This window comes from Cyphellophora europaea (genome assembly GCF_000365145.1).
Source record: "Cyphellophora europaea CBS 101466 unplaced genomic scaffold supercont1.15, whole genome shotgun sequence".
NCBI lineage: Eukaryota > Fungi > Ascomycota > Eurotiomycetes > Chaetothyriales > Cyphellophoraceae > Cyphellophora > Cyphellophora europaea.
Genome location: NW_008481803.1, coordinates 208,146 through 224,893, shown reverse-complemented (window position 1 = coordinate 224,893; position 16,748 = coordinate 208,146). Strand labels below are relative to the sequence as shown.

The 16,748-nt window shown below is 53.0% G+C and overlaps 6 protein-coding genes across 6 annotated transcripts in view; 3 read left to right on the top strand and 3 right to left on the bottom strand.

Moving 5' to 3' along the window:
* Positions 1 to 154: 154 nt before the first annotated feature.
* On the top strand, positions 155 to 1,329 carry HMPREF1541_10892 (uncharacterized protein; the record flags this gene model as incomplete). Its single annotated transcript, XM_008715561.1, has 2 exons — positions 155 to 302; positions 353 to 1,329. 2 exons carry the CDS (start codon positions 155 to 157, stop codon positions 1,327 to 1,329), a joined length of 1,125 nt encoding a protein of 374 aa, XP_008713783.1.
* A 3,596-nt stretch (positions 1,330 to 4,925) lies between these two features.
* HMPREF1541_10891 (uncharacterized protein) lies at positions 4,926 to 5,789 on the bottom strand (the record flags this gene model as incomplete). The annotated part of the gene is made up of 1 exon (XM_008715560.1): positions 4,926 to 5,789. One exon carries the CDS (start codon positions 5,787 to 5,789, stop codon positions 4,926 to 4,928), a length of 864 nt encoding a protein of 287 aa, XP_008713782.1.
* A 1,125-nt stretch (positions 5,790 to 6,914) lies between these two features.
* On the bottom strand, positions 6,915 to 8,736 carry HMPREF1541_10890 (uncharacterized protein; the record flags this gene model as incomplete). Its single annotated transcript, XM_008715559.1, has 2 exons — positions 6,915 to 8,465; positions 8,515 to 8,736. 2 exons carry the CDS (start codon positions 8,734 to 8,736, stop codon positions 6,915 to 6,917), a joined length of 1,773 nt encoding a protein of 590 aa, XP_008713781.1.
* Positions 8,737 to 10,292: 1,556 nt separating this feature from the next.
* On the top strand, positions 10,293 to 11,090 carry HMPREF1541_10889 (uncharacterized protein; the record flags this gene model as incomplete). Its single annotated transcript, XM_008715558.1, has 1 exon — positions 10,293 to 11,090. The coding sequence occupies one exon, from the start codon at positions 10,293 to 10,295 to the stop codon at positions 11,088 to 11,090; it is 798 nt and encodes a 265-aa protein (XP_008713780.1).
* A 2,643-nt stretch (positions 11,091 to 13,733) lies between these two features.
* Positions 13,734 to 14,518, top strand: HMPREF1541_10888 (uncharacterized protein; the record flags this gene model as incomplete). The annotated part of the gene is made up of 2 exons (XM_008715557.1): positions 13,734 to 14,014; positions 14,326 to 14,518. 2 exons carry the CDS (start codon positions 13,734 to 13,736, stop codon positions 14,516 to 14,518), a joined length of 474 nt encoding a protein of 157 aa, XP_008713779.1.
* Positions 14,519 to 15,194: 676 nt separating this feature from the next.
* Positions 15,195 to 16,748, bottom strand: part of HMPREF1541_10887 (uncharacterized protein) — a gene marked incomplete at both ends in the record, with an annotated part of 4,312 nt that continues 2,758 nt past the window's right edge. The window contains one exon of the mRNA XM_008715556.1: positions 15,195 to 16,613. Coding sequence (XP_008713778.1) covers positions 15,195 to 16,613 — 1,419 coding nt within the window. The remainder of the gene's footprint in view (positions 16,614 to 16,748) is intronic.

The following is a 16,748-nucleotide window of genomic DNA, read 5'->3' as shown; positions in this document are numbered from 1 at the left end:
TAGACCGCTTGCTGCTATAAGACCTCATCTGCAGACTAGTTGAAGGGGGGGTGTTCCGTCATAGAACATTCTCATGAGTCTCCCTTGTTACCGGCCGACCACGACTTACTGAGATGACATCCTACGCCGATGGACCAGGTTGCTTATGGCCCAAATGCAGTCAGGCGAAGGCAGTGCTATCGGCGAAATGGCACAGCGCCGCAACAGGCGTTCAGGAAAGCCCCATCGTCGGTCGCCATGGGCCTGTGATGAATGTCGATTGAGAAAAAGAAAATGTAATGGCATGCAGCCTTGTCAGCCTTGTGTTCGCTCGGGTCTAGGTCTGTACTCATTCTGCTATGGTCGTACTCAGCAATTAACGTTGATACAGATTGTGCCTACCAGTTCCGCCGCCCGGCTCCTCCGCCAACTGCGAGGATACGGATGCTGGAGCAACATCTTCGCCAGGCATATCTGCTACTCCAAGATCATGCCAGATATCTACAACTGACTGATCGGTTGACGCTCAAGCCTGTGCTGGACATCATGAACTTCGGGGCTGAGCCCGGAATGCCACTCGCCTCCCTGGCCGGACATGAGAATCCCAGCCGTATCTCTGAGATGAACAGTATGCTGGCAGGATGTCGCCGCCTCATCTCGTCGCCGCCGTGGAACACCTACCTTTACGGACCTCTCTCAGAGACAGCTTTCATCCTGCGCGTACTGGAAATCTTCAATCTAAACAGATCGGACGTCCGCGAGGCTTTGGTGCCCACACTAGGGATCTTCGACCTGCCTTTGTCAGTCGCCAGGAATGGAGATGGCTTGATACCTCCCATGCCGTCCTTATGGGGACCCAACGAGCTTCCAAACCGAGAAGACACGCAACAATTGATAACGACGCTCTTGGGTGGCAGTCACCCGCTTATGTCTTTTCTTCATGCGCAGTACTTCCCAGAGACGGTCAACCTACTCTACGAGTCGCCTAACAATGCTGCCTGTACGCGATTTTTGCCGCTCTTTCATCAATCACTTGCAGTAGCTCATATTTTCGATAACAAAAGACATCGACAGCGTGGCTGCCACGTCGGCTTAGATACTGCTATGTATCATTTCAACGTAGGGCAGAAGTTGTTGGACGTCACGCAATCAGACAATCTCATCACTGTACAGGCCTTGCTCTGCGGTGCCATATTCCTCATGTCAACCTCTAGGATAGCGCGCGCTCACGCATTCCTGAGCCTAGCATCCTCTGGGGCCATTCGCCTGGGCCTGCATTGCGATGTCACTGCCAAGCCCAATATGACACACAGGAGCGGTCAATGCGCATATTGGTCTTCACCACGCTAGCGAGACTCGACCTATACGCCAGTCTTGTACTGGATCTACCTTCGTTACTACCAGAACCAGTGATCGATACAGGGATTAACACAGTCTATGCCACGCTTAGCAATGGGGCTCCTCAAGAGTTGGACCTAAATGCAGATGCGAACATCAAGCATTTGGAGCTTTTGAGATTTACTAGCGTCACACGGCGTGCAGTCTTCACTGATTCTACTACTGGGGAGGCCATCGAGACCATCACGACGAGCCTTATCGATGCTTTAGAGAGAAAACTGCTGCACTGGACACAAGACATCTCCCTGTTACTGGCCCAGATCAACCAGCGGGAGAAGAACTCTATAATTGGTCGAGACCTGGAGATGACTTGCAACTTTGCACAACTCATCCTTTACAGACCTTTTCTACTATATTTGAGCAACATGGCGGAAGGACGGTCCGTTCCAATCTCGCAAAGCAGGCATGCACTGGCGTGTGTCAAGCTCGCATCTACCACAATCAGTCGGCTAGAGACGTACGCGATCGCTATGCCAGATGTCCCGTTGTCTTGGAGTACAACCTACACCCTGTTTCTCGCTATCATGTGTCTAGTGTTTCTGATATCAGCACATAATGGCACGGCGCATCCCAGTGAGGCGTGGCACAGATGTGAAACTGGTATCCGACTTCTTAACAGAAACGCCTGTATCGATAACTGTGCAGCAACATGTCTCAAGATGCTGAGGGAAGTGGTACGGCAACTCAACCATACGGTTGATTTTGACCTTGATCGCATCCAAGCCACTAGTAATAGGATATGTGCAACGCCAAATCCCGACGACGGCATGATAATTCCTCGATTTGAGACCCTGGATGCATGGCCAAGTGTGGCAGATCGATCAAGACTTGCGCCTCTTAGCCATAATGTTGGGCATGGAGTCTCACAGTCTTCACGCATTTTTAACGAACGACCCATGGACGCGGATACGATGTTGGCGCATGCGGAGAATCTTGCGGTCGGCATTGACCACGAAGCCATACTGAACCACGGACACGATGAGACGTTCTTCGAGGCTGCGGGGCCAAGCCTCCAAAGCTGATACTCACTTAATGCGGTTGAACCTATACCAGGCATAAGACATCACGACCTGTGAACAAAGTTGCGGAAAATTGAGTGGAGGCTCTCTATTGTCTCATGTTGTTATGAGCCTCGGTTCCTGTATGACACCGTTGGACATGTCCGAACTCTGTTTACGACTCTATCCCGACCTCAGGAGAGATTGATCCTCGACTAGCTGGATTACTGGACTCCAGACCGTACTCCAGATTGTGGGAAGACCTGTTTGTGCAATCGGTCCAGTGTCTATGGTGGCTCCATACATATTGGTGCTGTCGTTCCTTGGGCATCTTTCCAGGACCCTGATGGCACTGGTGTTAGTATTGACAGGCTTCTTGGCCTCGGTAAGTTATTATGACCACGACCTTGAACAATGAGCCAACCCTAGCCATAGGCGTCGTGATCGTCATCTTCCGCCGCATCCATGCAATTAACGGAATATGATAGTCACACTCTTCTCCTTCCTCAATTGCTCGCCTCATGCCTTCTCATTCCGGAAGACATGGATGCAGCTCTCTGTTCGTGCTCTCTACACAAATTTCAATCGCATTTCATCGTTAATCTCGTACACATGCGTTCCGACTACCTCTTCCCTTCTAAATTACCCTCGTCCTCTCTAATCCCCTCACGGCAGACCGCTTCTCAAACTCCACATGCACAACGGACATCTCGGATCCTCGTTCACGCCTTCAACTTCTCCTGCCCCTTCAAACCCGCCCAAGCCTCGTCTATCCTCCACTTCTCGTTCCCCATCTCCTCCACCTTCCCTCCCACTGAGCTCGCTATCGCGAATCATCACTCTTCCTTGATCGTAGTGATACCTCGCCCTACGAGGACGGGGACGCGTCTTCGGCCGACGCCGTGATGCCCATGTCTGAAGACAGGAGGAGTGGTAGGCGTGGGAGCAGTGGGTGATGATGCGGATTCTTGTTGGTGGTGATTGCGGCGGCGACAGTGGCGGTTGTGGATGTGGTTGCGGTGTGGACGAGGGCATGGTGGTCGATGATGGATCAGTAATTGAGGAAGCGGGAGGGTTGGAGGGGCAAGAGAGGGTCGCGAAGGGGACGAGAGGATCGAGGCAGATGGCGCAGATAGTGGTTGGGTCCGGCGGCGTTGGGAGTTTTGGATGCATGGAGGAGGGGAGAAGAAGGCATTGGTGCAGCTTCGATGCCGTGTAAACTGTTCGAGAGGCTGGGTTGTATGCTGATAGTGGTGCCTGGACTCGCTGCAAGGCTTCTTGTGGTGGTGGTGTCGGCTGCTGAGGCAGTGGGGAGGGGTTTGATGCTGGGCGATGAGCTACTACTGCTGACTTGGTGGGATGAACCTCGTGTATCGTGGTAGGCAGGGATACGATCGTGGCTGTGCTGGGCGTTTGGGTCAACCCCGAGGATGGTGTGGGAGATGTAGATGATGTCGACTTGTGGCTGGACTTTTCGTAGACACCTGCATCGTAGACAATGCCATCGTGAAGGACGTATCTAGGCGCGACGGTATCGAGCTCAGCGCGGGTGAATGTTGTGGTGTCGGATCGTTGGTGGAAGGTATATGAGGTTGAGGGGGTAGCGGGTCTAATGGGCTGTCTGCGGATAGCAGGCCAGTTCTTAATGTGAGGGATTCGGTTGCGAGCTTTGATCCTGTGTGAAGAGCGTATGTAAGCATTTGGTCAGTTAGATGACAACCTGGCCTCATGTGGCGTGGTATGCAAGGACGAGGTACAGGACAAGGAAGGTAAACTTCGCGTACAAGACGTGCGAAACTATAATGACCACAGCAACGATACCAAAGACGATGAAGACATTCCTCAATCGCTCTCCCTTTGTCAAGTCCTGTGTATTGGAATTCCGCTTTGATCGAGCAAGATACATGACAATGTCAGGCACGACCTGGACGGCAGTGTCGTTTTCACTCGTGGCCGGATATCGAGACGGTCAGATATATGGACACTTGCGACATGGTCGATCGCACACGACATGCGACCTGTAGTGCCGCCCCTCCGAGACACCCCAGCACAGCCATACTCACGTTCCAACCGAAAGGCCCCGAAGCCGTCTTCCCAGGGCATGTGCGTGTCAGAAATGAGAACAGTAAAAGCAGCGAACTCTGGGCAGAAGCCACAGATTCGATGGCTTGCAGCAACTTAAGACTAAAGATGTTGTCGACTCGCCTAGTCCTGCTCCATAAACTTCACACCTCATCATACTTTGCGGCAAGACGGAGGTAATCAAAGTTTTAGTTGCCGCCAAGAATAGTCAGTTCGAATGCTTGGTGGGACAAGAGGAGGCTTCCGGAAAGGCATCCTGAAACGAAGAGCACTGGGTTCTTGGTTGGGAAGGAAGCGAGATAGGGTATGGAGTATGCACATGGAAACTCTGCTGGGTCGCGGATGGTTGCCAAGATCTTATGGCAACAGAAGTGTCTGAGAAAATACTCAGGCGGGCAATTCTATGGGAACTGATATCATGTCATGTCCTATGGGGAATTCGCTGTTGTACGCTTTCATGCAATGGCCTCACGCCGGGGTACTCGTCAGCTCACGTTCACTTGGGTTACCATTGCCTCTGTTGTTGTTCCGATCTGCTCGTTGCAAGAGTCTGACCAGATTGGCCTTGCTGATATCGATTTGTGCCATATCGGTGATGTGGATGTTACGTTGTGCAAGCTCCTGGATTGCTTCCTCGACACTGAGATGATCGTACGCGTGCACTACAGGAGGAGCCCTAACCCTTGTCTTCTTCTCTTTCAGCTGCAAAGGCTTCCGATTGCTGGTGGTCTGCGTGCGTCGAAGCCGTTCTGGCAAGGGTGGCAATCTGACTCCGCGTGGATGTGGTTTCGGTGAGTGCTTCGCCTCCTTGTAGGTTCGTTGTTGTGGCTCCGGCGGATAGTGCCGTCTCTGCGACACACTGAAGCTGCCTGGATGGGGAGCCATATGGGTGGCAGGCGGCATGTGCACGGGCATGGGCACGACCATATATGCTGGATAGTACATTGGTTGCATAGCATGTCCATATGAAACGGGCATTTGCTGCTGCGGCTGCTGGGGAGGCCTTGGCTTGGGTAGCTCCTGCGAATCGTAGGTCTCTGACTTCGTCATGGCTCGTCGCTTTTTGGGAGGGCCGTGCTCCCAGTGTTGCACTTCTTCATTGACCTGAGCCTGTTTTTGGCGTCTGCAAGGGCCTGAATGCGACACAACGACATCATATGTTCCGTAGTCATCGGAGCTGAAGTTCTCCAGGCATGGAGAAATGGACTCTGGAGCGGATCTTGACTCTGAGATTATGCTGGTATCGGTGCTTTCTCGCAGTGATCGTGGTCGATCGGTCTCATTCTCTGAGCTCGTGAAGCGGACTTTGTTGATGATATCCTCGATCTCCATCCCATTCGGTTGTCTGTATTATGAGGGCCCATAGATCATAAGACCAACCACGCGTCTGCGATAAATGCAAGGCGTTATATGCGTAACATGTCGGTCTATGGCCCAACATATTGGAGAAGAAAGGCTCGGCAAAACCGGTGGCTCTAGTATGAGTTCTAAAATCGTGGACGCGTCGGTGCAGGCCCGGCTCCGGGAAGACGGATATGCCAAGGAGTGGTATACCCCAGGGGCACGGATTGCAGTTGTAGGACCCTGGTCGAGGCGGCAAGACGGAGCTGCTGCTTAGCTACGTCATGCGTATTCATGCTCTCCTCCGGGTAACATCCTGCGTCGGCTCCATGCTGTACCTGCAGTCCACAAATTCTCCTACGACTAGCTCCTGATTCCTCACAGCCTGACGTGCCTGAGCAACGTGCGATTTACAAAGCCCGCTCTAGACAGCAATGCCCATCCCTGTTACTGAACATCGGAAAGCAAGATCAAGTAGTAAGGTGATAAGTCCGATCTGAAGCCTACTCAGGTCGATCATGTATCCTTGACTTCGTTGTGCCAAGCGTCCATTGCCATTGCCATTGCTATTGAACGTCGTCAATACATAAACGCCATCTCGAGACTATTACAAACCGGTCGAGGACAGTGGCACTCGGTGATTGTACTCAACGGCATCCGTTGTGTGTAGCAGCCCCCAAAGCGAGACCAGGGACATACATGTTCATCGATTGCGAGATGCAGCTTGCTGTCGCCTCGATCCATGATTAGCTACGTCGAACACAGCCCACGGGACCGGACAAGATGCAGATGTTCTCTTGGTGTGTCGCGTGAGAGCTCCGACAGACGAGGGCTTCCGTGAAACTCGTCGACCCCTAAGTGTAAAGGTGGATATGTATGCCAGAGACGAGGTATGAGATCGGCTTACGACATTGGAGAAATGCCTATCCCATAAGTAAACAAGACAAATATGGAAAGAGGAGCTTTTCAGAAACTGTAGTGGATATCGTATGAGTTTTACACACGTGATAACGACACAGCCCGTACAGTGTGTTACCGACTCTAGCACCCTCTAGAGAGCGCAATGTAACTTGACTTGCCCCTATCATGGTGGAAAGAAACTATGGCTATCACTATCTAGAACGAGGGGGCGTTGAGAGCCAAAAGGCAGATAAGGCCAGCAATGAGACCGGCAGAGGGAAGAGTGAGAACCCAGCCCATGAAGATGAAAGCGATCTGGCGCCAGTTGACGGCCTTCGCATCGTAGTTCATCAGGGCAACACCAACGGCAGCACCAGTAAGGCACTGGGTGGTAGAGACCGGCAGACCAAGACGGGAAGCCATAAGCACGGTCGTGGCGGCACCCAGCTCGATAGCATACCCACGGGTCGGGCTCATCTGGGTGATCTTGTTGCCAAGGGCGCGGATGATATGGTAGCCCATGAACCAGAAGCCAAGACCCAGCATCAGACCACCGATAACGAGGAGCCAGACTGGAGTAGGAGAGCGAGTGTTAACCTCGCCGGAGTTATAGGTGGCGTAGACAGCGGCAAGAGGACCGACGGCGTTAGCAATATCATTAGAACCATGAGCGATGGACATGAGGATGGCGGACATAACTTGGCAGTAGGTCCAGAGATGCTCGACACGAACATCGTAGCGGTTGGCACGGCTGTGGATGGCACGGAGAAGATCAGAGTTGTGACTGATTGCGTCGATGGTCACACCGCGAAGGAGAAGGAACTTGCCCCAATTCCAAAGCTTTTTGGGGTTAAGCCATGACAGTTCCTGGACAGGTACGATCCACCGCTTGTAGGGAGCGACGTAGCCGGTCTTGTTGACGGGAGCGGCACCACGCTCGGTGCTTGGGGAAGGCGAGTCCGAAAGAGCCTTGCCCTCGTCATCAGCGTAGTTCTTGCCAGTAACTGTGGGCTCGGTAGTCGCGCGTTCCTGGTCGGACTCGAGCCGGGGAGCATTGTGGTGGGCCTTCTCGCCAGCAGCGACGGTGCCGTAAGAATCGGCATAGTAGTTGATGACATATTCGTTGCCCTTGCCAGGAAAGTAGAGGGGGACATTATCCTTGCGGAGGAGAGGACCCATCGGGATATGCCAAAGTCGTACACGGGGGTCCTTCTTAATGAGCTTGCGCTCGAAGAAGGGCACGAAGAAGATATAGCAGATGAGGGTGACACCAGCCCAAACACCAAGGATGATACCGGTAGCAATGCCGGCGCCGAGTGCATCAATGTCAGACCCGGGTGCTTCGATGGTGATGAACAAGGCGAGGATAGCAGCTGTGAAACCGAAGTAGATGGGGATCAACCGCATGCCCCACTTGAAGCTGTCCTTGCGCTCAAGCACAGAGTACTTGAGAACAGCAAAGTAGAGTGCAGCGAAAGCTCCAGCGATGGCAGGCGCAATACCCCAGGACGCGGCGACCTGAGATACACTGCCGCCAGTCCATTCCCATTTAATAGGCGCCTGGGTTGCGAAGCCCACACCGACGAGGGCGCCCACAATGGTCTGAGTGGTGGACACTGGCATACCCTTGGATGTAGCGAACATCAGCCAAGTTGCACTGCCGACCTCCGCACAGCCCATAGCCAGCATGAGCACGCTCGGGCGGTTCTCAAAACGATCGATACTGATGATTGAATTCTTGATAGTGCTGGTGACACGGGCACCAAGCTATGTTCGCATTAGCATAGATTTGCATCTCCTCAGTCGAAGAACGTACGACAACGGCTCCGAAGAACTCGGTCAAGACTGCAAGGAACCCGACCTGGACCATGGTCAGGGTGCGAGCAGCGACGGAAGTTGCATAGGCATTGGCGACGTCGTTGGCGCCGTTGCCGAAGGCAGAGAATATGTAGGCAATGAAGGTGATGGCGAGGATCCAATCATATGGTGCAGTTGCTTCCGACTGGCGGGCTACGAGAGTGTTGAGGAACTCCGGCATCGCGTCGATGGCTTAGGGGTCGTCACGAGAACTGGGATTTGCTCGCTGTTGTGACGAAGAAACCTTCCAGACAGGCCGTCTTCCAGATGCTTTCCAATATATAGCATCTTGTCTGTGTCTAATTCTGCGAGATGATTTTCAGGTCGCATCTCGTGAAGAAGTTCGAGATTCATGTGTAGAACCATCCAAGCGTGTGGCTGCTCACACGTGTTGTCGAGAATGTCGCAGACTGGCTCGTTAACGCAGATCTGGTGGGAACTGAATATGCTTGGGAGCCCATTCAGGCCCAGGGTCTGATCCATCATGGACTCAATGGCCGAAAAGGAGGGTTGAAGGGGAAGAAGGGCAAAACGCGAAGCATTGCTGGGCAATCAGAGACATCGGCTTGGCAGGATTCAAGCGCAGGATTACGGACGATATGGTATGATGATAGGCTCGGAAGGAGGGGACACTCGAAAACGACAAAGGGATTCACAAATCCCCGATAGAGGGGTCAACCCGAGATGAAGAGAGACAGGTCTTGGCGGTACCTGTCAGTGCCAAGCAGTACATCGCCGCCTTGCCGGATGTCTTAGCGAGGTGGTATAGTGGCTCATCTTGGAGCCGGCTGCTAATCAGAAGCCGTCGCCTCAACCTTACCATCGCCATTGGGCGGAGAGACTATGCTTTGCTCTTGGCGGGAGCTCGCGGATGGCTTGGCATCTGGATCCTTGCATCTGGGCATTGACATGCTGATGCCGCAAGAGCAGGAACGCGGCTGAAATTGACACATATGAGAAGACCCTAGCCAGTTAGCTTCTTTACGCCGCCCACGTGCTGCGACCTCCTTCTCATGCGCATAACACCAGCTCTTCGCCTGCCTTTCGACCCTTGTATCGATGGCGACAATGTGGACTCTTGGACTCTTGGTTGGACCCTTGCTTTTTCGTAACGACATTGTGATGCAAGCTGAGCTCGATTCATCGTTGTCGGAAGTCGTTATTCGACAATACGTACTTGATGGCTTCGTGCCCCTTCTAATCCCCAGGGCTCGTCACAACGCTGAGAACACGCGGCATCACCGCGCGAATACTGGCCTCAACATGCAGGTTCTTCCATCCGCCACTTAGTCCTTGGCATTACTCTCAGCTAGCCGCTCCGCTGAACTAGCCTGGCCGCACTACCCCCGTCCAGCAGTAAAACGTGTGTGAGTTTGAAGTTTCAACAGGGGTCATGATCGCAACAGTACGAACTTTTTCGATCATGAATTGATGATAATTCTGCCAAGACTGCTCGTGGTGATGTTAAAGACCATTTCGCGCTTCGTAGAATATGCCAGAGCGTTACCTGGCGAAGAACCCTTTGAAGTTCTCTCTTTCCTTCGAGAGCGGGTTCTGTGACGTGTACACAGTCTTTGTACTAAGGACTCTAAGCGATATGGGACACAAAAGCGCGCAATCACTGTCTCTGAACAGAGGCTTTGAGCTCTGATGCACTGAACGAGTCATTTCAACAAGCCACGACACGACTTATTTGTCCTAGGAACATCACGACAAGCGGCGGAGATCACAGTAAGCATGGCCGACAACGTCTCTGCCTTCCGCGACCGTTCCCAGCACCCTTCCATCGGTGGAGATTTCCTCATTCCCGAGGGCTGGGGCTATCTTGCCACGCCCCGTACCAACGATCTGCGCACTCGCCTCGGCTCCCAGCCCAGCAGTAACATCGAACAGGAGACGCAACGCGTCAATAGCTACCAGCTCATCCAGCCATCACCACGGCTCCACCAGGAGCTTCGCACGTCCGCTGGCTTCGCACAAGATCCTTACGTGCTGATGCCCAGCCAAATGAGCAACCGCCTCGGTGACTTCGGTGGTGGCAGCGGCAATACTCTTCTTTGTGGGTCGCTGGGCCAGCAGCATCAGCAGCAATGCCAGCAACTCGTTATGGTCCCCGTGTACATTCCCATCTACGGTTCGCCGGACCAGCGATGGCCCGGCACCTCAATGACCGGGCACCAACAAGGAACCTCACAAGGCGCACCGCCCGGCCACCAGGGCATGCACATGCCCATTTCAGGCTGTGGACTGGTACAGTATCCTTTGGCCCCTACACTAATCGGCCCTGTGGAGAAGCAGAAGAAGCGTCGTGCGCCACCCAGTCCACAGTATTTGCATATGACGGTGCAAGAGATGATTGAGGAGTTGGCGTACAGGAATGTTGACACTGCGCAGCTGCAGGCGAAGAGGGCGAAAAAGGCCGATTACATTGGGCAGTTGCAGTGGGCGGATCGGGAAGGCATTCGGGGGAGGGGTGCATGGAAGAGCTGCCATGGGAATGCGCCGCCGCTGTCGGAGATCATAAGGAATAAATGAGGACATACCGATGATTATGCGTCGAGATGGAGATCATTGGTGGGAATCTCCTAGGTACTTATGGAGCTGCTCGAGGCGGCCTTGGGACTTCTGGTGTTCAGGAGATTCAGAATGTTGTCACTTTCTTCGATGTTAAATTTGGTTGTTTCCAAAGTTTTCAATGTCAGCAATATGACAGCACGCAGTAGTTCACACGACGAGCGGAACGGCCGGCGTCAACGACGTTTCAACCTTGGCACCAGAAGCCAATCGATGGTCTGAGTATTTTTCCCCTAGCGCCATTCCGAGATGAACACAAGCTGCTCACGGGCGGTTTTGAATACCAGGTCATGGCTTGATTCACGAAGGCTTCGCTTTCTATACAGATACCCTCAGATCGTTCACCTTGACCAGCGACCTTGACTAGCGACCAATGGACAACCACAGGCACCACATCCGAGGCGAAAACCCCGTTCCGGAGGCAATCATGCTGTTTACATATTTGTAGATCTGGGACACTGATGACATCGCGGCAGACTTCGACTACTGTAGTATTAAATGCCTTCATTTCTACAGCACGCGACTGCTTAAGTTTGAAAGGGCTGCTCAACTTGGATTGAACTAGATATGCTGAATGCAGTCCATCGCGTGAGTGGAATATTCCTTTCCAATGAACTCGAAGTGATACGTCAAATCCACGTGCTTTACAATATCTTCTCCATCCACTCTGAGAATCGTTGATATTCCAATGCACTCATGTAATGGATCCAGAGGCCCAAGCAGCTTTCAAGAATCTTCAGGAGTAGCGCCTGAGAGCCGCCATGTATTCCCTTCAAGATCCGCAAGACGCGCGACAACCATAGCACGGTACATTCGCAAAGGAGTAAGCTGTATCACTGATTCCTTCAGGACTCGGCGGTATGTCTCTCGTGCAGCCTCCATCTGGCCTGCTTCTGTGAGGGCTCGGCCCAGCATGACCTGACAGTTGATCTTCAACAACCGAGAGTTTCTGTCTCTTTCCTGGCACATCAACAAGCACTGCTCAAGTGCGTCAAGGATCTGAGAGTCTTGGGCACGGTACAGGTCATGCCAACACTCATAGAGACGACAGACAACGGTGTTAGGATGTGCCGGACCAAAAGTTTCACGGCATGCTTGTGTAGCGTCCTTTAGGCTGCCACCCAAGGACTCGATGGAGTGCCACCCTTCCTTGCTCACAGCAGCTATGTATCGGAAAGGAACAGATTGTGGATAACCAGCGTCTGGCAGAGCGTCAAACATGGCGCACCCATCATGTAGCCAAGCCTCGAACTGTGCTTCACACCCGGCAGCAGGCAGAATAGTCGCAATCCAATTGAGGAGTACTAAAGCAGGCATGTCGACGTTCGTATCAGTTATCGCTTCTCGAAGACTCTCCAAGGCTTCATCATGCGCGAAGATGAACCCAGGAGGTGCGCTTGAGGGATGAAAGAACGACGGCGTTATATACAGCCATTCTTCCGGTGTCGTCATGTTCGGATTTCAGCCAACGTAGAAAGAAAATACAAGAGCTGGACATGTGCAACAGTGGGATGAGATGACTGACCTTGGAGAAGAGCTGAAGACGCAGATACAAGTCTTATGTCTCGCAGGAGGACTCGGTTGGGATACGAGATGAAGGGAACGTATCTTGGCTGCTCATACTACACCAAGCATGATTGGAAGCGCTCTCCAGAGGTTGGGATGACCGTGGATCACCTTCTTGTCAAGGAACACCAATAGCTGCAGCTGTGTTGGCGACAATGTCAGAGCACCCAAGTCAGCAGGACAAAAGCAGGATGAATACTCGATGCATGCAATGGCTCGGCTACCGTCTCCGTATCAAATCAGGGTGTGTCAGCCACATTGCTTCTAAGCCTATCGGAACGCACAAAAGTTCGGATCTTGGTTCATCTTCGGTTCCTCTACAGAGTGAGGGCCACAATAGCCCCTTGGCACAACTCTACGTCTATGTGGAGCATTTATCGCCTCTGGCAGCGAACTTCCAACTCACCCGTTCAGGAAGGAGCCTTTCGCCTAAGTGGCATTTCATCACACTGTATCTGCAGCCTTTCCCATGTGCTTTCTTTTCCGCGGCGGCGCGTCTTTTAGTGTTGGAAGAGGATGGTAGAACGTCTCAAGTGTGTGATACGCCAACGGTAGAAGAGATTAATTGTGTGCTGAGCCAATTTTTCATTACGAATTAATCCGGGGGTGGATGTGCTCAACGTTGGCTTCGCCAAGGATGAAGTGGCGCACGGAAGAGCTACCATGGGCATGTGCCGCCGCTATCAGACATCGAGAGGAAAGAAATGTAGACGTTTGAATGATTCCACTCCGTCATCTGAATTATCCTGGATCTTTAGGAAAGTTCTACGCGTGTAGTATGAGCAACTCGCATATGCTCCCTGCCGGCAAGCATAGCATCATTTCCCAGAAAGTTCGAAAATTCGGCGAGGCTGAAGCGCAGCCCTGCCAAGACGGGGTTTGATCGCTGCGATGTAGTCGGCCTTGCATAGGTCGCTCCTCAGCTCACTCCGGCAGCTATCTATTTCGTCGTGCCTCCTATTCTTGACGATAACGATGTCGTTTTTAACTCTCCCAGAGGAGTGTCGATTGATGGTGTATAGATACGCATTTAAAGACATGCGAGTCAAAGGCGATGCGGCCGACCTCGTGGTCATTGGGGGAGCACACGACGCGAGATACGGCGCATCCGAGTGGTGGACGACATTCTACCTCGCATGTGTTGATGCGACCGCCAATGGCGCAGATGATCCAACATTGCATAGCTTCCGTATCGTTGCTGCCGTGTCGCGACCTGCTATTACCATTACAGATATGCGGTTCCTTAATCGACATGGAAAAGCGCACTATCTGACACCTTTCGACAGGTCTGCCACACCTCGATGGCCAGTGTCGGCAAGGTCAGTAGTACTGGAATATTGGGACTGTACGGCGACCGCAAAGCCGGCATGATAGGGGGGTCAAATAGGCAGCAGAGTGCCAAGACTTTGACTTCAAAGATTGTCACCCCGTTGTTTAGGCAGCTAATGGGACGTCGTTCTGTTTGCTCCGATAGTGAGCGCAGACACAGTAGCCAAACCCATCGTTGTTGGACAAGCAGGACAGGTGGATCGTTTGCTGCATCGGAATCTAAATCTCAGTGTCAGGACCCCAACTCACTTGACTGTCAATCACTGACGTACCTACCAACCGACCAAGAGTCTCTGTTCAGCTGGATGTCTTCCTTCGGCACGGGCGAGCTATACGATGGCGCTATCACCGTCGACCTTCCCACCACAATGATCGACGCCAGCGACATCCGCCAGATTCCCGACCATCAAGAAGTTTTCCTTTCCGGCAATGTCACGTCCCTCGTTCGAGTGCCTTTGGAGTTCGTAGCGCTAGGAATTCGCTCTTCGTCGTAGATCGTTGACTTGCGGGTGGTGTTGAGATCGGTGTTGACAATCTCTACAACGGTGATGGCAATGATCGTGGTGCTGATCTCCTGTTGAATCCACTGAGCTACAAAGCCTTCAGGGACACCTTGCACAGTGCATTTATTGACACAGGCGTTTTGGGATCGGAGCTTCCACAGTGGAGGATTGCACAGCGAATGGGTGTGCAGGCATCTCTGGCTCAATTATATTCTACTCTATGAAACAATTCCTCCGCTGCGGCTGCTGAGGGATCGCTTATTACCAAACTCGACATAGAATATCAGGCCCATAGTCGCAGATCCCCCGAATCGCCTGGGACGAGCTCCGTTGCCAACTTACCGTTATGCATTCATCTATGCACTGCACCAGAGTATTGTGCGATTACTCTTCGGACAAGGACCCGGGTGGATAAAATAAATTCCTGTCCAGCTATTGGACAGATCTCCAGATTTGCGGAAGCTGGACAGCAGGGGTAAGCGGTGGAACGATCATTGGTTGCTCTACTCTTACCCGTCCCCAACTGGGAGTCAGGACATGCGTACAAAGTACACTACGTCACGGTTGCGGCAAGGCAGAGTCATTTGCCAGTGAGAGAGGCTCTAGCTTCATACCGTGCACAGGTATCCAGACCTATGACGGAGCGACTGACCTATGAACGAAATCTTCACTCTCCAGAAGACCGTAAAGATAGATCTGTAAAGGGTGGCAGCACCGCCACAGGACTTTCCAAAGCAGCCATTTCCTCCTCTTGCTGCCACAACAGTAATGTGTCAGCCACAGTGCTGGTGTGGGGATGTGTAGGACCAAGGACCTTGTTGCATAATTTAAGGCAAGTGGCGAGTAGATCCATGGCTTCACCAGGCGACCGTGTAACCTTCAGAGTGTTTGCCAAGTTGTTCATACTGATCAGTGTTTCAGGATGCTCCTCCCCCAGCACCCTCTTTCTAATCTCCATCACCTGCATATCCAGTTCTTCCGCCTCCTTCCATCGCCCCTGATTGTGATAGGCCCAGGCCAGGTTGGCCATGCTGGTCAGCGTGGATGGATGCTCCTCCCCCAACACCCGCATCATCAGCCCAACCACTTGCACAACCAGCTCTTCTGCCTCCTTCCATCGACCTTGACTGCCATAGGTCGACGCCAGGTTCGTCATGCTGCCCAGCGTGGATGGATGCTCCTCGCCCAGCACCCTCTTTCTGATCTCCATCATTTGCAGCTCCAGCTCTCCCGCCTCCTTCCATCGCCCTTGACTCCCGTAGGTCACTGCCAGGTTGCCCACGCTGGTCAGAGTGTCGGGATGCTCCTCTCCCAGCACCCGCGTCATGATCCCTGTCACTTGCACCTCCAGCTCTTCCGCCTCCTTCCATTGTCCTTGGTTGCGGTAGGTCGAAGCTAGGTAGCCTATGCTATTCAGCGTGTCGGGATGCTCCTTTCCTAGCACCCGCATCATGATCTCCGTAACCTGCACAAACAGCTCTTCCGCCTCCTTCCATCGACCTTGATCAGAATAGGTTGACGCTAGGGTGACCATGCTGATCAGCGTGTCAGGATGCTCCCCCCCCAGCACCCTCTTTCTGGTCTCCGTCACTTGCACAAACAGTTCTTCCGCCTCCTTCCATCGCCCTTGATTGCGGTAGGCCCAGGCCAGGTTGGCCATGCTGCTCAGCGTATTAGGATGCTCCTGCCCCAGCACCCGCGCTCTGATCTCTTTCACGTGCACGTCCAGCTTTTCCGCCTCCTTCCATCGCCCTTGTTTCTGGTAGGTCGACGCCAGGTTGCCCATGCTGTTCAATGTGTCGGGATGCTCCGGCCCCAGCACCGTCGTCATGGACTCCTGCACTCGTACAAACAGCTCTTCCGCCTCCTTCCATCGACCTTGACTGCCGTAGGTCGAGGCCAGTTTGGCCATGCTGGTCAGCGTGGAGGGATGCTCCTCTCCCAGCACCCGCGTCATGATCCCTGTCACTTGCACCTCCAGCTCTTCCGCCTCCTTCCATCGCCCTTGATTCCAATAAGTCGAGGCCAGATTGTCCATGCTGGTCAGCGTGTCGGGATGGTCCTCCCCCAGCACCCTCTTTCTGATCTCCACACAGCGCAAAAACAAATCAGCAGCCCCAGTCCCTATGCCTTCGTCGTACAAAATCTCAGCTATCTCCATCCATCCACATGCCAGCCCCGTCTCATTTACCATGTTCAAATCCGGGTGGTCACCAGGGCC